Genomic DNA, 21,569 nt, shown 5'->3' with positions numbered 1-21,569 from the left:
TTAATTTTGTGTGCTGACTATGTACTTGGGAATGAGAATTGGTCACATGAGATCAAATCTCAAACTATAGGTAAGTTATATTTTTTTGAACATTAAAATAAAAATAATCTTTTTAAATTTTTGGATAAAATTTTAATTTTGTAATTGTTATTACTAATAAATTAATCATTTCATTACAGATAATAAATCAAAAAACTGTGTTCCCGAATGCGTTACAGTAGTTAGAATTTCTTTACGAGATGGAAGATTTCACGAAGGGATTGGCTGCTACGAATATGATGATAATAAAGACAAAAATGGTTTTGCAGAAATTAGAAAGGTAAATTTAAAATGCATATATTATTATATGATAATAAAAACTATTCTTTTAAAATTATTTGACATTAATATAAAATCAATAATTTTTTATAATTTATGTAGAAATCATTAATTGATGGAATTTTCAACGCTTTGTTCCATTTTAAAGAGATAAGAGATTATTTAGAGAGAAAAAATAATGAAAGAATGATTCGTTTAAGTAAACAAGAGGAAAAACAAAGACAATGGAAATTAAAAAGTTAATTTTTTTTAATCATTTACTTGTCGCATTTTTTTATTTTTGAAAAAGGTTGTTAAGATGAAAATTATTATATTTTAATTAGGAGAAGCTGAACAGAAAACAGAAGCAGGAGATGAGGAGATGAAGACACGAGGTGGAGGAGAAGAGGATATAAAGTCACGAGGTGAAGAAGAAGAATCCATAGGAAGCGAAGAAATAAATGTGACAATTAAGAAAATGGGCCGTCCAAGAAAATTGAGAAAATAATAGTGGACATACAATTCCTGTTTTATGTTTGAAATTTATTTTTATTTTGAAAATTGTGATTTGTTAGTTTCAAAATTAAAAAATAATTAGTAAATAAAAAAATAAAAAAGAAAATCAAAAATTCAAAATGGCTAAAGTAATGTTCGTACTAAATTTAAATTTTCTAAGTCTGATGGTTTCCGAGATATCGTGATAAGTGACTATATAGATAGGAATCTCTTATAATAATATAGATTAATTTAATTAATTTATTTATGTTTCTCTGTTTAAGTGGATACTCTTTGATTCCAATAAAAATTGTTCTTGAATTGTTTTTTTTTTTTTTTTTTTTTTTAATTAAAATGAATGTAAAAAAAATTTCAGAAAGAAGAATAAATAAAAAATCAATAAGAAATAAAAAATCAATAAAAAATAAAAAATCTATAGAAAATAAAAAATCGATAAAAAATAAAAAATCAATAATAAATAAAAAATCTATAAATAATAAAAAATCGATAAAAAATAAAAAATCAATAATAAAAAAGAAAAAATCAATAAAAAATAAAAAATCAATAATAAATAAAAAATCTATAAATAATAAAAAATCGATAAAAAATAAAAAATCAATAATAAAAAAGAAAAAATCAATAAAAAAAAAAAATCAATAATAAATAAAAAATCAATAAATAATAAAAAATAAATAAAAATAATAATAAATTTAATTAATTTAATTTAATTTTTTTATAGAATTGAGATAAAAAAAAATAAATAAAATAAATGTAAAAAAAATTATTGCTTAGGATTCATTAAAAAATTTTGTAAATATAAAAATAATTGCGCGAGATTTTAAATTTAGATTACTTATACATATACATGTAAAGTTAGTCAATAAACAAAAATTGTATAAAACTTTCAAGTGTTAGTGAGTTTTTTTTTTTTAAACATATGAATAAATAAATAAGTAAATAAACTAACATTTGTATCATTAATCTCGTATCAACGGAAGAAGAAACATGAATGTAAACGCTAGACCATTTTTCCGGCAAGGCCGATTTTATGAGTAAGTCTTTTTTATCATTTAAAATTTAAATTCTTTCTCTTATTATCAAAATGAACTAATTTTTTTTTTTTTTTTCAGATTCATCGGATGTGTGCGCGAAATATTCGGCTACCGTGAATTTTTATATACTGATCACTTTTTTTTCGGCATCTATGATGACGTGGGTCATTCTCACGTCATCATAGTAGTTGACGTCAATCACGACCTGCGACATTCAATCGATATTAATTAGGTAAATTTAAAAAAAAAAGGTTAATGACTTGATGTATGGTGACGTACGTTTCAATTAATATATTGTCGTACAATTATCCATTTAAAAAAAAAAAATAAAAAATTTAAAATAATAAATTAATAATTTAATTTTTTTTTTACAGGTTGTCAAGGTGTCAGGAGTTTGTCTGTATGGACGATCTTTCAACGTCAGTCAGGACTACTCGCCATTTGAATTTCGCGTGTTTAGTTTTGCCGGCTTCAATCCCACGCATTTATTCTATAATTCAAGAAGCAGGACAATGGAGAGACGAGTAGAGGCTGAAATGGACGTCGATGACTAATTTGATGATAAATTATAATTAATTTATTTATTTATGCTCAACGGTTTAAGTGGATATTCTTAGATTTCAATAAAAATTATCCCTGAATTATGTTTTTAGAAAATTAAAAAAATTTCAGAAAAAAATAAATAAAAAATAAAAAATAAAAAATAAATAAAAAAATAAAAAAAAAAAATAAAAAATCAATAAAAAATTAAAAAATAAAAATAAATAAAAAATTAAAAATAAATAAAAAATTTAAAAAATTAATAAAAAATAAAAAATTAAAAATAAATAAAAAATAAAAAAAATTAATAAAAAATTAAAAATTAAAAATAAATAAAAAATAAAAAAAATCAATAAAAAATAAAGAATTATTGAAAAATAAAAAATAAAAAATTAATAAAAATAAAAAAATCAATAAAAATAATAATAAATTAAATTAATTTAATTTGATTTTTTTGTAGAATTGAAATAAATAAAATAAATGTAAAAAAAATTAGAGAAAAAAAATCAAAAATTAAAAAAAAAATTATAAATTAAACTAATTACAATTACAATTATGTACAATTCGCCCAGCGAAGCGGGCGGGGACGGCTAGTATATATATATATATCTATACATATATAATGAAAGTGGGTTTTGTAGACCGTCAATCACGCAAAAACTACTGAACGTATTGATATGGGACTAGGACCATTCGATGCGGAATGAATTGTAGATGGTTATAGGCTACTTATTTTTCGAATTCCATCAATCCTTCACCATTTTATTTTTATTTAACTTTAATAAACATTTTTTCCCGCCGATAAAAACAAAAGACGAGCATTTTTCTTCAATTTATTTGTTTTTTTTATCGGCATAAAAGGAAATAATTTTTATTACGTTACTTTTTTGAGAATTTAGTTCCATATATACCTACGCGTGGGCGAATGCGTGGGTGGAAAATATACATATATAACGAAATAGGGTTCCTTTGATAAAAGTTGACGTCAAAACTACTGAAGCTATCGGGATGGGACTGCTACCTTTCGACGCAGAATTTTTCATATATGGTTATAGGCTACTTATTTTTGGATTTTATCAACCCTTTCTCATTTTTTTTACGATTAATTTTTATATACATTTTTTCCCGCTAATAAAAACAAAAGACTCATTTTTCAATCATTTGTTTTTAATACGATTTTCTTTTGTTTTTATTACATAACCTTAATATTTGATTGATTTCACGTCATTTAAAAAAAGTTAAAAGAAAGAAGCTAATTATGTCTGGTGAACTAAGTGTTGAAAATTTATATTTATATGCTGATCGTATGTTTGGTTATGGTAAAATTGGTTTCAAGAATTAAAATAGTTAGATATCTATGAAATCTACTGAAAATGTTGTTGTTTATCAACTAGGACTTTTTGAAACATAAAATTTAGACCCTGTCTATTGAGTTTCAATAACATTTGCTAAAAATTTCCTTGCAACAAACGTCTCTTTACCAGCGGGAAAAAGTCATTGTAAGGTTTCCAAAACTTAACATTATATGTAGTAATTCGGTCAACGAACTTAGAATTTTACATACATGTTATTTTTGCTGATTACATAACTTATAAATTGTTCTTATTACGGGATCGAGGGAATGTTACTGATTAAAATGAATGCATTTTCCAAACACTGGGTATGTAAAAACATGTTAAGTTTATTTTCTATGAAAAATTGATGTCGCTGAGAAAATTTTAAATGACAAAAAAAATTCTTCGGACTCGAAGCTAGACAGACTTCAACTTTACTTATGAGACTTGCAATGACATTAACTAAAACTTTCAATACTCATTTGGAATCTGTGCAAGTCAAAACAATACTCTAATTAAATTTCAAGTCTAGATCTAAAAATGCAATTCTATAAAGCGCCCAGCGAAGCGGGCGGGTAACAGTATATATATATATATATATATATATATATATATATATATATATATATATATATATATATATACTAGCCGTTTCCTGCCCGCTTCGCTGGGCGAATTAAAATAGAAAATAAATAAAATTTTATGTTTCATTATTATTTTTAACTTCCCGCTAAGAAAATTGAAAATATTTAAAAATCGGAAAGTTTTTGTTTTTACCCTATTTTTCGAAAATCGAGTTTTCATCAGATCTCGACGTTTTGAGGTCCTAGGAAGCTTCCCTGACTATTGCCGCGATGGCGTCTGTATGGGTGTGTGTGTGTGTGTGTGTGTGTGTGTGTGTGTGTGTGTGTGTGTGTGTGTGTGTGTGTGTGTTTTTTTTTTTTTTTTATAGAGGAGGTAAAATACGTTTACGTATGCCAGGACTTGGTGTTGTTGCCAGGACTAGGTGTTGGTGCCTGGGTATGTCGGACTCAGAAGACAATATTATTTTGCAACAATACCGACTAAACATCCTCCTCTCTCATTTCCCTATAGATATTACAGGGAAGACTGGATCAGGACCGCGTTAGCATTACTTCAATCCAGTCTATGTTGTGCCTCACAACACCTACTTCTTGTTATTACTGGTTTCTAATCCCTTTCTGTGGTTTTTTCTTTCAAGAGACGCTGCGCGTAGGCTACTACAGTTGTCCAGTTTTCTTCTTTTTTGATCATGCAGGTTACCAAGCTCTAAGGGGAGAGCGCGGTGCCCATTGTTTCTTCGGTGCAGATTCTATCGTCCTTCCATCGATCACACTCGAAAAACGTGTGATCGGCGTTGTCAATTTTATCTGGACAGTATTTGCACGTTGGTGTGCTGTGCAAACCTATCTTGAATAGATAGGCATTGAACTGCCCATGTCCCGTCAGTAGCTGGATCAGAAAGAAGTACGTGTCCCCGTGCTTCCGAGAAAGCCAGACGTTGATGTTTGGGATCAGTCGCGCTGTCCATCTGCCTGTCTCTCTCGACGTCCATCGGTCCTGCCACTTTTGCTGCGTTTCAGTTTTTATCCTCGTTCTTGCCTCCTTCATGTTTTCGCCACCGATTTTAGTGTCGTAGAGTCTTGCTCTCTCGAACGCTAATAGGTCGATGGGCGCAGCTCCCGCAATGACCAATACAGCCACTTCGGAAACCGTGCGGTAGGCGCAGGCAACTCTGAGAGCGCCTTGCCGCTGCACTGCTGCCATTTTCCGCCGATAGGTTTTCTGCTTTAATATATCTGCCCATATTTCCGCTCCATAAAGCAGTACCGAATGGACTGCTTCCAGAAGGACTCTCCTCTTTTTGGTTCTTGGTCCCATAGTATTCGTCATAATTCTTGCTAGGCTAGACACCGTCTTGCTGGCTTTCTGGCATGCACTATCGAGGTGTTCGCGGAAAGATAGTTTCTCGTCTATCATTACCCCCAGATAGCGCAGGGTCCTTGTTGACGTTAGCGTTATTCCTCCCGTGTGTGTGTGTGTGTGTGTGTGTGTGTTTTTTTTTTTTTTTTTTTTTTGTAGGGGGGGGGAATCCTTTTTACGGATTCTAGGCATAGCTGTTTGGCCTGGATATGTGGCGACTCGACGCAGCGTCATACTAACTCGACACTAACGCCCCTACCCACTAAACTCTAAACCCCTTTTCCTTCTTTCCTCTAATCCCTCATGGAAACCGCCGTCAGGCATTACTTCGTGAAGGGAGGATCTAGCTACTGCTCTTCCTTCTGGTGGCTAAGGTGTTAACTATCTTCCTTCTATCTTCTGCTATTTGCTCTTTTTCTTTCGGTGGAACGCAAGTCTTTAAGGACTTCTGTTGCAAACGTGTTGGTAGCGTTTCAGGCAGCTTCTGATGACAACATTGCTTCTACTAGTGAATCTGGTTGCATTCTCTGGTTCAGGATCCTCTCCAGTTCTTCACGCTGTGGATCGAAACGAGGACATACAAAGAAGACGTGCTCCGCGTCTTCAGCAGCTCCTGGGCAGGACGGGCACTCCGAAGAGTCATCGTGCTTAAAGCGGTGTAGATACTCTCGAAAACACCCATGTCCCGACAACATCTGCGTAAGATAGTAATTGACCTCACCGTGATTCCGGTTAAGCCAAATGTCGATCCGAGGTATGAGACGGTGCGTCCACCTACCCTTCTCTGCAGCATCCCATTGTAGTTGCCATCGGCCTATGCTCTTCTGCCGTTCTTCAATTCTAAGTTCTTCCGGGCTCAGTGCAGTTGACCTTTTTCGTTGGTAAAGGGCCCGTCTTTCTTCTGCTAGAACTCTAAGAGGTAGGGTTCCAGCAATGACGCACACTGCTTCTTCTGATATAGTGCGGAAGGCACTAGCTACTCGTAGGGCACTCAGTCGGTATATTGGTCCAGCTTTTCTCCATGATTCTTGGGTTTTCAGTGCATCAGCCCAAATGGATATTCCGTAAGTGAGCACTGATGTGACTACTGATGACAATAGTAGCCTCCTGCTCTGCATTGGGCCTCCGATGTTAGGCATCAGCCGTGCGAGACTAGCCCTCACTACTGACGCTTTGGCACTGACATGTTCCACCTGCTGTTTGAAGTTGAGTCGTGCATCCAGCATCACTCCCAGATAACGGATAAATGGTTGTGATGTGATTTCTTGTTCTCCGACTCTCAACTTGATGGTTTCTACCGTTTTTCTGCTGGTGATGAGCACTGCCTCGGTTTTATGCTTGGCTAGTTGCAAGTTCATCATGTCCATCCACAAATTGACTCGTCTGAATGTAATATCAAATGCCATTTCTATCTCTTCGAGGTGCTTTGCGACAATCACGACAGCTACGTCATCCGCATATGCTACAAGTTTGACTCCCGTAGGCAATGCTATTCTCAGGAGGCCATCATACATGATGTTCCATAGCAGAGGACCTAAGACTGATCCCTGTGGCACTCCTCCGGAGATTTCGTACACTTCCGTACCATTCGTCGTGTCATATTTCAGGAGCCTGTTCGTGAAGTAGCTCGCTACTATTCTGCGAAGGTATCCTGGTATGTTTTTTTCTTCTAGAGCCCGCATAACGCAGTCCCAGTTAGCGGAGTTGAAGGCATTCTTGATGTCCAAAGCAGCCACCAAGCAGTATTTCTTCTTTCCACCTTTCCATCTCGTTCCGGCGATTGCATCCTTGGCTATATCAACAACCAATTTGATAGCATCCAGAGTTGACCGTCCTTTTCGGAAACCAAACTGGTTCTCTGCTAGGGTGGATCGACTAAAGCCTCTATTCTCTGATGAATTATGCGCTCGAATATCTTGCCGGCCGTGTCTAACATGCAGAGTGGTCGGTAGGATGACGGTTCTTCCGGCGGCTTTTTCCCCTTCGGAAGTAACACTAGCCGTTGCTGTTTCCACTTCTGGGGAAAAGTCCCTTCCTTCAGGCATGTATCGTAAACGTCCAGGAATAATGTTGGTGCTGCCCTAAGGATTGATTTCAGGGCAATATTAGGAATTCCGTCCAATCCCGGCGCCTTATTATTCCCTACTCGATTTCCTGCCTCTATCAACTCGTCCAACGTGATAGTTGGGATGTCTTCAGAATTGAGCTGCTCCAACTTGCAGGTGAATACCAGCTGTTGGGGAAACAACGTAGTAACAATCTTCTCTAGGAGTTGTGGACACGTAGGTGATGGCATTGGTTGGAATTTCAAGTGGGTCATAACCACCTTATACGGTCTGCCCCATGGATCTTTCTCGACTTCTGCGACCAGTTCCTTCCAGCAACGTCTTTTGCTTTCTTTGATGGCTCTGTTCAGTTCTCGACGGGCCTTTTTATACTCTGCCAACAGCTCTGCGGAGTTAGATCGTCTGTAGCCACGCTGAGACTTTCTTCTTTTTTTAAGACACTTTGAGCGTAGAATGCTAATGTGATCGTTCCACCAGTGCATTGAAGGTCTTGAATTTATGCGACGTTTCCGAGACATACTAGCGTCGCAAGCCTGGGTGACTCTTCTCATTAGGTCCTTGGTCTTCTCCTCAGCAGTTTCTACGATGATCGGATTGCAGTCTAAGGCTACTACTAAAGCAGTGGGGTCGAGAGACTTAACTTTCCACCCAACCGCGCTAGCGCTCCTGTTGTCTCTTGTTAGTTTCTGGCCAGTTGATATTTCCCATAGTATCGCACTATGGTCGCTGGCTGTATAGATGTTCAATACTTTCCAAGGAAAACCTCTTCGAGCTAAGCAACTGCTGACAAATGTAAGGTCGACAGTTGAGTTTGCCTCTCCCTTAGTATACGTTGGCGTGTCACCGGTATTAAGAAGGATCACGTCCAGAGTGGCCATTGCCTCGAGAAGTGCTTTTCCACGTGTATTAGTGAACTTGCTGCCCCAGTCTGTTGCCCAGGAATTGAAGTCACCAGCTATTGCCACGGGAAAGTGTTTTCTTGCGTCCTCAGTTAGCCGATCAAGGAAGTCTTCAAAATGGTCATTAGAGAGACTAGGTGGTGCATAGCAACCGTAGAAGCGGATGCCATCTACCCATGCTGCTACGAAGCCAGCTTCTTTATTGTTGACTGTTCTCTGAAAAGGACATTTACCGCAGGACCAGATGACGGCTTTGTTAGTGCTGTCAGATTCCCAGGGTTGGTTACTCAGATGTCTATAAGGCTCACTTATAAGTGCTACATCTGCCTCTAATTCGCGCACAGTTTGCATGAGCAGGTCATGCGCAGCCTCATAATGATTGAGGTTGAGCTGCACTATCTTCATGTTCTTGGCTTCGTTATCTTCTGGAGCGCTTCTTGGAAGATGGGGCATCTGTTCGTGCCTGCATGGTGAGCCGCCTTTTCTACGCCGTGCCGTTCAAAGCACAGTGCACATTTAGCTGGATTTTTACAATCAGCAATTTTGTGTCCTTCTTTTCCGCACCTTATGCAGAGTTTAGACCGGTCGACTTCGCTTTTGCACTGCGATCCGAAGTGCCCAAAGTGCCAGCATTTGAAGCATTGTATGGGTCTCTTCGTTGCTCTCATTCGGCAATTAGACCAGCCTATCCTTATTTTGCAGTTTCCCTCCAGTAACTTTTGTGCTGCAGCTGCTGGTAGTGACACTGTGGCTGTCTGTGTACCCCTAAAGGCTTTACGGATCTTGATTGCCTCTAGTGGGATTTCACAACTTTCTCCAGCTTCCCTCTTTAGAGCGGTCTGAATATGCTCTTTCGTCGTGTCGTCATCGACATCTCGGATCTCGATGGTCTCCTGTGGCCCTTTGCAAATCACTTTGGCCTCCTCCTTAAGGATGTCCGCGATCGTCTTTTGCAGACCTTGGCCTTTGTCAGTGCTCTTCCTCGAAATCGTGATCAACAAGTCCCCACTTCTGGTCTTGTTGATCTTATCCACAGTTGAACGAACCTGCTCATCTGGGACGTCCTGCTTTATACGACGCAGAATCTCGGCATACTTTGTTTTCTCGGCCGGGCGGATGATCAATGCGTCGGGTCTGATCCATTTGCGTGGTTTTTTCTGCTTAGGCTCTGGCCTGGGCTCCTTCGGCGGCTGTTTTGAGAGTTGCTCTCTAGCTAGCTCCTGATCCACTGCTGCAACTTACACCTCGGTAGAGCAAGCTCACATCAGCCGTGGCCTGCATCGTCGGAAACTACGATACAGGTTCCGGTCACTCCCAGTGGGTCACAGCAGAGAACGATCGTCTTGTTAGGTCAGTTAGTGCGACCAACCCATTAAAGGGGAGTTTTGTCCACGGGAGCGTATTTTGTTTGGTTATTTTGCTTGGCTCCTACCCGCTGTACCTCATCAACTAAGAGATTAAGTGTCATCCAAGGACAGCGAGCGTTCTCCCATCCGCTCGGGGAGACGCGCCCGGTAGCAGTATCTCTTCTGCCCCGAATGTTACTGATTAAAATGAATGCATTTTCCAAACACTGGGTATGTAAAAAACATGTTAAGTTTATTTTCTATGAAAAATTGATGTCGCTGAGAAAATTTTAAATGACAAAAAAATTCTTCGGACTTGAAGCTAGACAGACTTCAACTTTACTTATGAGACTTGCAATGACATTAACTAAAACTTTCAATACTCATTTGGAATCTGTGCAAGTCAAAACAATACTCTAATTAAATTTCAAGTCTAGATCTAAAAATGCAATTCTATAAAGCGCCCAGCGAAGCGGGCGGGTAACAGCTAGTATATATATATATATATATATATATATATATATATATATATATATATATATATACTAGCCGTTTCCTGCCCGCTTCGCTGGGCGAATTAAAATAGAAAATAAATAAAATTTTATGTTTCATTATTATTTTTAACTTCCCGCTAAGAAAATTGAAAATATTTAAAAATCGGAAAGTTTTTGTTCTTACCCCGTTTTTCGAAAATCGAGTTTTCATCAGATCTCGACGTTTTGAGGTCCTAGGAAGCTTCTCTGACTATTGCTGCGATGGCGTCTGTATGTGTGTGTGTGTGTGTGTGTGTGTGTGTGTGTGTGTGTGTGTGTGTGTGTGTGTGTGTGTGTGTGTGTGTTTATTTTTTTTTATAGAGGAGGTAAAATACGTTTACGTATGCCAGGACTTGGTGTTGTTGCCAGGACTAGGTGTTGGTGCCCGGGTATGTCGGACTCAGAAGACAATATTATTTTGCAACAATACCGACTAAACATCCTCCTCTCTCGTTTCTCTATAGATATTACAGGGAAGACTGGATCAGGACCGCGTTAGCATTACTTCAATCCAGTCCATGTTGTGCCTCACGACACCTACTTCTTGTTATTACTGGTTTCTAATCCCTTTCTGCGGTTTTTTCTTTCAAGAGACGCTGCGCGTAGGCTACTACAGTTGTCCAGTTTTCTTCTTTTTTGATCATGCAGGTAACCAAGCTCTAAGGGGAGAGCGCGGTGCCCATTGTTTCTTCGGTGCAGATTCTATCGTCTTTCCATCGATCACACTCGAAAAACGTGTGATCGGCGTTGTCAATTTTGTCTGGACAGTATTTGCACGTTGGTGTGCTGTGCAAACCTATCTTGAATAGATAGGCATTGAACTGCCCATGTCCCGTCAGTAGCTGGATCAGAAAGAAGTACGTGTCCCCGTGCTTCCGAGAAAGCCAGACGTTGATGTTTGGGATCAGTCGCGCTGTCCATCTGCCTGTCTCTCTCGACGTCCATCGGTCCTGCCACTTTTGCTGCGTTTCAGTTTTTATCCTCGTTCTTGCCTCCTTCATGTTTTCGCCGGGCGCAGCTCCCGCAATGACCAATACAGCCACTTCGGAAACCGTGCGGTAGGCGCAGGCAACTCTGAGAGCGCCTTGTAACTTTTAATGTGGAATCATTATAATATTTCTGTGGCTTTCTTCCAAAAATTGATAATAATTGACACGAAGAAAAAAATTTGAAATGAGCATTGAAAGTTTTAGTTAAAGTCATTGCAAGTCTCATATGTGAAGTTGAAATTTGTCTAGGTTCAAGTGCGACGAATTTTCTGTTAACTAAAATTTTCTCGGTGACATCAATTTTTATAGTAAATTAATTGTTCATGTTTTTTTATAAATTCTATTGGAATAAGTAACTAAATTTCTTTTCCACATCTCAAGTGCTTGGAAAATGCATTCATTTTAATCTGTTATATTTCCGCGATCCCGCAATAAAAGAATTCATCGTTTATGTGATCTGCAAAAGTAAAATGAATGTATAATTCTTAGTCCATTGATTGGATAGCTACATGTAAAGTTAAGCTTTGGAAACCTCTCAATGACTTTTTCTCCGCTGCCGAAGAGACGATTGTTGAAAGGAATACACGAATATCCCCACATACACGAAGATCCCCACCAAATTTGGAGTCTATAGAAGTTACAGGTTGGAAATTAAAATTTTAGATTTTAACACCCACCCCCGCAATTCTTGTCGGAAGTAGACTTTATTGAAATCCATTTTGAGATAATATTTACATGAATAATAAAAGATTCCTACCATATTTAGAATTTTTAGAAGCTATATTTCGAAATTAAAATTTTTTATTGTTAACACCCACCCCCGCGAACCTTATTGGAGGTGATTCATTGTAAAATCCGCTCTTAGATCATTTTTATATTACATATAGAAGACTTTCACTAAATTTGGAGTCTATAGGAGCTATAGCTCGGAAATTAAAAATTTTCATTGTTAACGCCCCCGCAATCGTCTTTGGGGTGGGATATCGTAAAATTTGTTCATAGATCATTTTTACATCACTTATAGAAAATTCCTACAAAATTTGGAGCCTGTAGGGGCTTTAGCTGGAAAATGAAAAATTTTAATTGTTAATACCCACCTCCGCAACCCCCTGTGGGAAGAGCTATCGTGAAAATCGTTCATAAACTATTTCTACATCTCTGACAGAAAAGTTCTACCAAATTTGAAGTCTATAGGAGCTATAGTTTAAAAACAGGAATTGTTCATTGTTAACGCCCCCGCAATCCTCTTTGGGGGATGAATTTCTTAAAATCCGGTCTTAGCTGACCTCTACATAGCAAAAGTAATATTCCTACCAAGTTTCACGTTTCTATGTCTTATGGTTCCCGATATTTCATGATGAGTGACTCTATAGATGGGAATCCTTCGATTACCACCGAAATTTTTAATTTTTTAGCGGATTTTTTAAAAATTTTCTTACCTATAAAACTTTCTCCTGACAATTCTGAAGATAACGAAAAAAAAAAATAGCCTAATCAGTCCAGCCGTTCTCAAGTAATTAAAAAAAAATTGATAAAATTTCTAAGCTAAGAATAAAAATATTTATTTAATGCTGTAAGATGGACGGCGGAGTTCATAAGAAAATTTGTTTTTCATCAGTTATTCCATTGGGTATGAGGGGGAGTAGGTGGGTGGGTGCGTGGGAGTGTGTGAGTAGATTCTTAGCTGAATGTAAAAGAACATAATCCGTTTAATATACTCCGTTGAAATCCATGAAAACAAAAGAATTAAGAGAAAATGCTTGTCTTTTGTTTTTATTAGCGGGATAAATGTTCATAAAAGTAAAACAGCAATAAAAAAATGAAGGAACGTTGGAATTCGAAAAATAAATAGCCATAAACCATCTAGGAAAAATTTCGCATCGAATGGTCGCAGTTTCATGTCGATACGATCAGTGGTTTAGGCGTGATTGAGCCTCAAACGAAGACCATTTTCATTTTATATATATGCTGATTTCAATATTATCGGACGGTAATTATCACACATTTATTTTATTTTATTTAAACAAACAAACCCAACAGCCTAGGGGCCATTAACAGGGTTAATAATATAACAGTTAGTATATAAGAAAAAAAATTTTTGATTTATATTTCACTGCAAAATGCTAACTATTAATTAATATCAAACATTATAAATTTCAGAAATTAATGTATTAATAACTTCAGTAAAATTCAAGATATTCGAGTAAGTAAATTCATTAGTAATCACAAAATCGCTAGGAACATTACAATCTTTATAGTAAACTAATGCTAACTTTTAGTGGAAAGTTTTTCCTTATTAAACAAAATGATTTGATTTATGATTAATTTTTAAATCATCTTTAATCCTGTCAAATTGTATAAATCATTTCAAATAATGTCTTTAGTAGGCGTTTAAAAAGTAAAATCATTGAAATTTTTTTTTTTTTAATAAGGATTGGCTTTTAATTCTATTATTTGAGCTTACTTGGAGAAGAAATATTGTCTTGACAACATAGACTCTTCAAAGTAACCACAAATGGCATTTCATCAAAATAACAATCTGTTTATCTGATTCAAAATTTCGTTTGTCTAACTCGAAAATTCACACTGATAAAAAAAGTTAACTTGATTCAAGAGAAACAATCTTGAACCGCAAGAATACCATTTTGAAGAAAATAATTTTCTTGAGATAAGAGAATAAATTCTTAGCTCAAGACTAATTTATTAGCTGAAAAATTTATTTTCTTAACTTAAGAAAATCATTTTTTTTAATGCTATCCTTAATTTAAGATTGTTTTCCTTAAATAAAATTAACTTTTTTATCAGTTCAGCTAGTAGCTCTCGTAAACATGCCCAGTTTCGTTAAAATAGGCAGCTGTTTTGTCATGATCTGTACAGTTGAATTCAATTAAATTTTACGAGTAAAATAATCATACAATCGTATCAATGACGGCTGCCCAATTTCAAAACACAGTAACTGATAATTTTAAGATTTTTTCTTATTAAAACGAGTTTGCGCGCCAAATTGATAAAAAATTTGATTTATGAATAGAAAATACTTGAATATTAACATTTTTAAGAAAAAATACTTGAAATTAAGGTCTAAAAGTCATAAGAAATGCACCAATACTAAAAAAAATCAGTTATAAAAATTTTGTAGTCACTGTATTTTAAAATTGGACAGCCGTCATATTGACGATCCATCGCTAGAAAAGAAAGGAAACACTATATAGCTATACAGCATATATTAAGAATAGCGACACGTATTCTTATGGTACTTTTTGCGCCGTCTAGTTGGCGAATTGCTAGAGTGTTAGTTTTGATGTTTGAAATTTGTTTCGACGACGCTGTTGAAAGCTGATCTGTAAAATAAATACGACGAAGATGTTAAATTTATTAATTTAGCGAAGCAATGTGAAATTTATATTTATTGTGGCATGTTTGAATGGAAAATACTTGAGTTTTAGAAGATTAAATGCATACTTTTACACCGAAAAAAAAAAAAAAGTTTTTTTTCTCCAAATAATGTTTTTGTTCAAGTAAAAAAATTACACTGATAAAACACTTATTTTGAAATTTAACTTATAACTGATCCAAATAATTTTCTTATGAATCAATAACTTACCTCACATGTTAATACCGTTGTATAACAACGATAAGTCGTCTCGATGTACTTTCACTTGATGATATTCTGAATCCTCATCCAAGTTCTCCAGTTGCTAAAAAAAAGAGGAAAGCAAGCTTAGTAAAAATCTAGCATCATGATTCCAAATTACTCCGATTAGCACCAAAATTTAAATAAAAAATTGAAATAGTTTACCGTAACTTCGACTTTTGTTTTAGTATAGAATCTTCTCATCAGCAGATTCAGATTATTTCTTGTTTGTTTCACCTGAAAAATAATTATTTTTTTATTCAAATACGGAAAAAAACAATAAATATTATTTCACAGATAAACAACGTCTGTGTAAAAATTTTTTTTTCAGATCTAGAGAAAAAAAATATTTATTTAAATGAAGTAATAAAAAGTTTGAAAAATTCAAAAGTGCACGCCTCATAACGCTCATTCATTTTTTAACAAAAAATGAATTGTGTAATTGATTAAAAAAAAAGTTATAATTAGGGAAGGGGGGGGGCAAAATGGGATAGGGGTGATAAATGGGGTACCCCCAAAATTTTGTAAAAAAATTTTTTTTTTCCAAAAAGCTCTTTCAGCTTTCTAAAATATATTCTAACGTCATTTCCTACGATTTCAGAGAAAAAAAAAATTTTTTTAATTAAAAAACAAAAAAAAATTTTTTTTACACAGTAAAAAAATTTTCGTCAAATTTAACACAAATATTTGTGTTACTGACTGTTTTTACACAAACTGATGTTAATTCTCCATACTCTAGAGTGTAATTTTCTACACAAAAATTTTTACACTTTACACATTGACGAAATAGTATATTACACACCTGTGGCAAGAAAATGAGAAATGTCTCAGAACACATATATGTTGCCCGAGGCGAAGCCGAGGTCGACATATGTGATCTGAGATATTTATTATTTTCCTGCCATAGGTTTGTATACTATTTTTCTGTCCGACAGAGGCGGAAAGCGGCAATTTCGTTTAGCGCAGCGGGCCGAAAGTTGCCACTTTCCGCCTGGAGGGCAGAAAAATTTTACTGTGCAGTAATTTTTATCGTCATTGAGCATCATAATAAACTTTTTTTCACATCTAAGATTTTTTTTTCTAAATTTTTAAGTTCTCACTTTACAAATAAATGATTTAAAAAAAAATAAAAATCGGGAAATCATTGGTTTCATGCCAGTTTTCGAAAATCAAGTTCTAATCTGATCTCTACATTTTTAATTTCCTAGGAAGTATCTCTTAATATTCCTACGAGGATTTTTATCAGCGTGTGTGTGTGTGTGTGTGTGTGTGTGTGTGTGTGTGTGTGAGTGAGTGTAAACCTCTCATAACTTTTGAGCGACTCCACTGATTTGAACGACACTCGCGTTATTTGATAAGGTTCAGCGAAACTTAGACTTCCTCATAAATTTAAAATAACTTTTTTCTTTTAACAGATTTTAAACAGATGTAACGAACAATTCCAAAATCTAATCAGCTCTTTAATTTAAAAAACGACGTTGATTGCTGCAAACCGCATCAAAATCGGGTGATGTGTTGAAGAGAAATCGTACACTAACTATTTTAAAAAAGTGTCTCTTTCAAATAACATCGAATTTATTCTCGGATTATTTTTAATGTCATAATTTAACTATCAATGCTCAGAAAACTGAGTCAGAGGCCGCCAATTTCTTCTAAATGATTTAGTGCGCTTGTGAGATATTTAATTTAAAAAGTAAAATCTTTAGGCCTACAAGATTATTCAACTTGAAAAAATTTTACTGAATCTCTAAACCAAGAGAGTGCAAAAAAATTACGAATCTTTTTTTTCGTGCTGTTACTTTGAATTGCGTGAGAACTATGAGTCTAAAAAATTTTTCACCGGGAGATTCAAAAACTAGAATTTTCTCAAGAGAACTCTTTTTTTTATCTTGATATTATTTTTAATCAAGCGAAACCCGTCAAAAATTACTACAAAGTTTTAAAATTTTTTTTGCTACCTCAATTTTTGTTAGGAGTATATTGCTCCAACTAACAATGTCTCTTTTTTAGGAGATTTTTTCCTCTCTCTGGGTTCTTTTGTAGACTTATCGATAAAAAATGTTATTTTTTTAACGATATTTCATTTTCGGATGATGAAATTTTTTTTCTTACTTTTTCAGGGGGTACCCCATTTTGCCCGCAAAAAAAAAAATTTTTTTTCTACGGCAACCTGAAATTTGATTATTTTCCTTCAATTACGACTGAAAACGAGAAAAATCAGCGTATTTAAGTCCTTAAAATCATAACGATTTCTTAAGTACCCCATTTTGCCCCCCTCCCCTCCCCTAAGTAATTTCTTACAGATTATTTTTTTTTTAAATATTAGCGCCCTTTTTTCTTATCATATGTGCATACAGTCTAAAGAAATCTAGCTTGATTAAGTGGTGCCATAGTTTTCACTATGAAAAGTTCACAAGAAAAATTCGTTTGTCTTTATATGGTTGTATCGTAGTGAATTTTAATAAAAATTCAATTTAAAAAAAAATACCTAAACTAGGCTACTGATATGAAATACGGACCCAGTTCATCGCATTCTTAAACTAATAAAAAAAGATCCGGTCTTTAAATATCAATTTATTCGGGAGTAATCGTTGGTACATTCAAAATGGGGTGACATCCGGACGTCCACGTAAATTTTTTTCAAAACGTTTTTTTTTTTTCAAAATAGCTACATGAAATGATTTTAGAAAGTAAAAGATGGTTTAATTTAAGTGTTTTCTCGGTGTACATCTACTTATATTATTGTATAAGTGTAAAATGGTTGTGATAGAGACATTTAAAGATCATAAAATTGCTTGACCTTGACGAGTCAAGTATAAAGCAAAACTTACGCGCTTCGCGCTATGAGGCGTGCAAAACTAATAGATTCAAAAAATTATATTAAAAAAATGAGTTACCTTTTTCTGGACAGTAAAATAGTAAAATGCCAATAAAAGAACCTCGATGATTATCGTCGAGAGGCATATTTGACTAATGATGAGCTCTGATGATTTAATAGTTATGTCTCCCTGATGCCACGAATGAATATAATAGATAATGAAGGTAGCAATTCCCAAAGCATTCAAAGCTGCAAGAAACAGTGGTAGCTCATAGAACTTAGCTAAGCCGGCTACCATGTCAGCTAACTCATCAAACACTTCAGTAACACTCTCAATTTCATCATTAATTGTTTTATTCTGGTCTGATAGTTTGATGACCGTTCCGAAGCACAACTTGTGACCGTAATTGGCATTTTTTGCTATCTTATTGGTCATTCGAATTCGACTGAGAAGGAAATCAAGCGATAGAATGTAGTGCAGTACCATCCAACTGTAGAAAATACTCGGCATGACAGTAACGAACCATTGCTCGTATGGCTTATCGTTCAAATCAATTGCTTTCAGAACTATCAACGCAATGGTCATGGAAAAGTGGAAGAGAAATATAAAATAAATCATGAAGCCGTTTTTTACTTTTTGACCCGAGACTTCAAGCAATTTGGTGTCAATTCCTGTCATTCTGTTGAGGATATTCACGTGGACATGTTGTTTGAACATGTAGATCATCAGCACAATCCAGTATGATTCGAGGGCTATACCCTGGCAGTATTTAACCGCGCCGTCTGCCATCAGACCAATGTTTTTTGGGAAGTACCCCCTTTCGTAGACGAAGTAATTGTAGTTAAGGTAAGTCATGTAAACGCCTAAAATAACGTTGTAGTACATTTGGTTGAATGTTATCTCGTATTCCAGGTTGTAGAAGTTCACGTCCAGTTCCAATTCCATCAGTTTGTTCAAGTCGCACCACCATGTTGACAGTCCTAATACTTTAAATACACCGTAATACAAAAATGCAAACGCTCGAGAACTCAGAGTGGAAACCGAAGGATTAGCCGAATCACGTAGCTGCATTTTGATAGTTTTTTACGCGTATTGAGAGAAGAACAAAAGCCACTGGTTTATATTGCTGGTTGGTAATGAATACTGACATTGAAAGCGGACTAGTGCAAGTATATCGATTTCAAAATTGTCTGGTGGTGTTTTTTGCGTGATTGTTGATTGGTTTTTGCTATTTACGCCTGTTTGTCCGGGAAAACAATATACATAATGTATAATATTGATGGACGGGCTGGCTTTCATGTGTTGGTTACGTGAAGCTCATATATGAATAAAGAAAGTATGTATTTACATAAGTATCGTTGAATAAGTTTTCTTTTTTTTTTTATAAAAAACCTGGAAAAAAATATTTTTGTAAAATTTAATTGGATTCTACGAAATTTTATAAGAATTCATAGAATTATATAAAATTTATAAAGAAGTTATGAAATTTCTTAGACTTATAATCATTGTAGTGAGAAAATAAAAATTTTCTATTTACAATTAAATTATTAATAATATAGGCACAAATAACACAATAGATGGAATAACTGGAAAACATGTTGTAACAAATAAGTATGTACTTATAGCAACAAATCTATTAGTTTCGTTAATAAAATTAGACAAATTGTAATAGCAAAACAGTTTGTTACGATGTTACGGCAGTAAATTAATCTGTTATTTTAACAGATCGACTTGGTCGCCGACAAAGAGGGTCTAATCAGTAGACCTCTGTAAAGCTGGAATTGACTCGTTCAGCATTGACCATCACCATCAGTTACCACGGTCATTATTCACACAACATAATCTATTTGTGATGTTACACTTGTTGTTAATAAGTTGCTCTGATTAAATTTTTTTTGCTTGATTAGATTTTGGAAAAAATAGATCCGGAAAAATTATTAAAATTAATTCACCTCATCTTTTTTTTTTTTTTTTTTTTGAATCTTACGCGTCAGCCTTCTGGCCTAGACACGTGGGATTTTTAAGTCCCTTTCTACTATTTATTGTCTTTGATGTGTCTAAATACACATCTTTACCTCTTTTCCGCGGCTGTGGCCGACTTACAATCTGTACCCGCATTTGCCTGTGCCCCGCCCCTTAGCACAGTGACCAAGGAAACCACAGAAACCTGGCTCAGGTACAATCGGCAAGGGAGCAAGCCTTGGAAATCGTAGAAAAATTGCGACTACCAGGGCTCGAACCTACGCCTGAGCGACTGTTGTACGGGCAGTTTAAGACTTAAACCGCTCGGCCACGTAGTCGCTCTCACTTCATCTTTAAGAGTTTTTTTTAACGAAAAAAACTTCGGACACGATAATTATCGTGTAACCTTCAGTATTTAGATCAGGAATAATCAATTAATTAATTTATGATAATTAAACTATTTTTTGGGAAATGCTAACGAATTAATGAGGTTCTTGAAATGATAAGAATTTTTTATTAGTAAATGTAAGATTTAATGATATTTTTTCGTAAATATGGTTGACAAAATTTAGTTTCACGGGAATTCCAATTGACATAAATATGCAAAAAATATAGATATCAGATAGTATATTACATAACGAAATTAAAATAGAGATGATACTACAACTCATACTGCGCTCTATATGATAGGTTTTTGAGCTCCTAAAAATGATAAAAATGAATAAAGAAAAAGGCTTGAAAAATTCAAAGGTGCACGACTTATAATGCTCAATGAACTTTCAATTATTTTTTACTATTATATGTTTATTATTTTTGATTATTTCACTAATAAATGATAATAATAAGTTAATTATTAAAAATAAAAAAGTATCGATTTATTTAGAACTGCACACCTATTTTTTGTTAAGAACCATCGATATTTTTTTCTATTAATTATATGGTAGAGCCCTTGGCGCGTAACCGAGAGATCTGGGTTCGATTCCCAGTCTGGGCTGTCTGATTATTTTTTCAATTACGGAAAAATTCCCACTGAGTAGGTCCCCCCTTTCCCCTATCTGTTCTTTCCCAACTCCCTTAAAATTTGCTTTAATATGGCTGAAAGATCATAATATACCTAGACCTATAGAAAATGTCAAAGTTTCATATGAAAGAAAGAAAAAAGAAATTAAAAATGGTAATCATCGAGAAATTCGGAGTTTTTTTGGAAAATCTAAAAAATAACGATGAAGATAGGTTTGAATATTTTTTTTTCTATTTTTTTTCAAAAAGAACATTTAATAACAAAAATTAAAAAAAAAAAAACGTTTCGATAAGTCAATTTTTGAAAAAATTATGGCAATTTAAAAATAAAAAAACGGTTTTTTGGAAAAATTCATAACTTTTTTTTTGGTTGGCTAAAAAAAATTTGAAAAAATTATGAGAGACGTTTTTGATAGGGTAGAAAAGAATGGTAAACTTTCAGCCAAATCAAAAGGGGTCGGGGTCAAAAGTGGCCGATTTGGCGTGGAATGCCCTATACATAATAGCCCGAGGAATCGGATCGCTAATCTATAGTAAATGACAATTGCTCAAACCTCGAAATATTTGACACTTCAATCACATCGTTTGTATCATCAGTTAAACGACTGCTTCTAATAACCACTAGCCTCTTAAAAAGTG

The 21,569-nt window shown here is 34.7% G+C and overlaps 1 protein-coding gene and 1 long non-coding RNA gene across 2 annotated transcripts; one reads left to right on the top strand and one right to left on the bottom strand.

Annotated features, from left to right (window-relative positions):
- The first annotated feature begins 159 nt into the window (after positions 1-159).
- Positions 160-843, top strand: LOC123266633. The gene is made up of 3 exons (XR_006509821.1): positions 160-319; positions 421-556; positions 642-843. It is a non-coding gene; the product is annotated as an uncharacterized LOC123266633 (long non-coding RNA).
- A 13,759-nt stretch (positions 844-14,602) lies between these two features.
- Positions 14,603-19,249, bottom strand: LOC123266631. Its single transcript, XM_044730957.1, has 4 exons — positions 18,027-19,249; positions 15,295-15,366; positions 15,100-15,193; positions 14,603-14,836 (listed from the first exon to the last, which is right to left on the bottom strand). The coding sequence occupies exons 1-3, from the start codon at positions 19,017-19,019 to the stop codon at positions 15,101-15,103; spliced, it is 1,158 nt and encodes a 385-aa protein (XP_044586892.1). The 5' UTR covers positions 19,020-19,249; the 3' UTR covers positions 14,603-14,836; position 15,100.
- Positions 19,250-21,569: the final 2,320 nt, after the last annotated feature.

Source organism: Cotesia glomerata, linkage group LG6 (assembly GCF_020080835.1).
Source record: "Cotesia glomerata isolate CgM1 linkage group LG6, MPM_Cglom_v2.3, whole genome shotgun sequence".
In the NCBI taxonomy this organism is placed as follows: domain Eukaryota; kingdom Metazoa; phylum Arthropoda; class Insecta; order Hymenoptera; family Braconidae; genus Cotesia; species Cotesia glomerata.
This window is presented reverse-complemented; position numbering and strand designations above follow the sequence as displayed.

Excerpts from the sequence above, each read along its gene's own strand:
- LOC123266631 (XM_044730957.1), bottom strand. The coding sequence starts at position 19,019 with ATGCAGCTACGTGATTCGGCTAATCCTTCGGTTTCCACTCTGAGTTCT. Across the intron at positions 15,367-18,026 it reads ATTTTACTGTCCAGAAAAAG|GTGAAACAAACAAGAAATAA; the intron begins GTAACTCATTTT and ends ATTATTTTTCAG. Across the intron at positions 15,194-15,294 it reads AAACAAAAGTCGAAGTTACG|CAACTGGAGAACTTGGATGA; the intron begins GTAAACTATTTC and ends TCTTTTTTTTAG.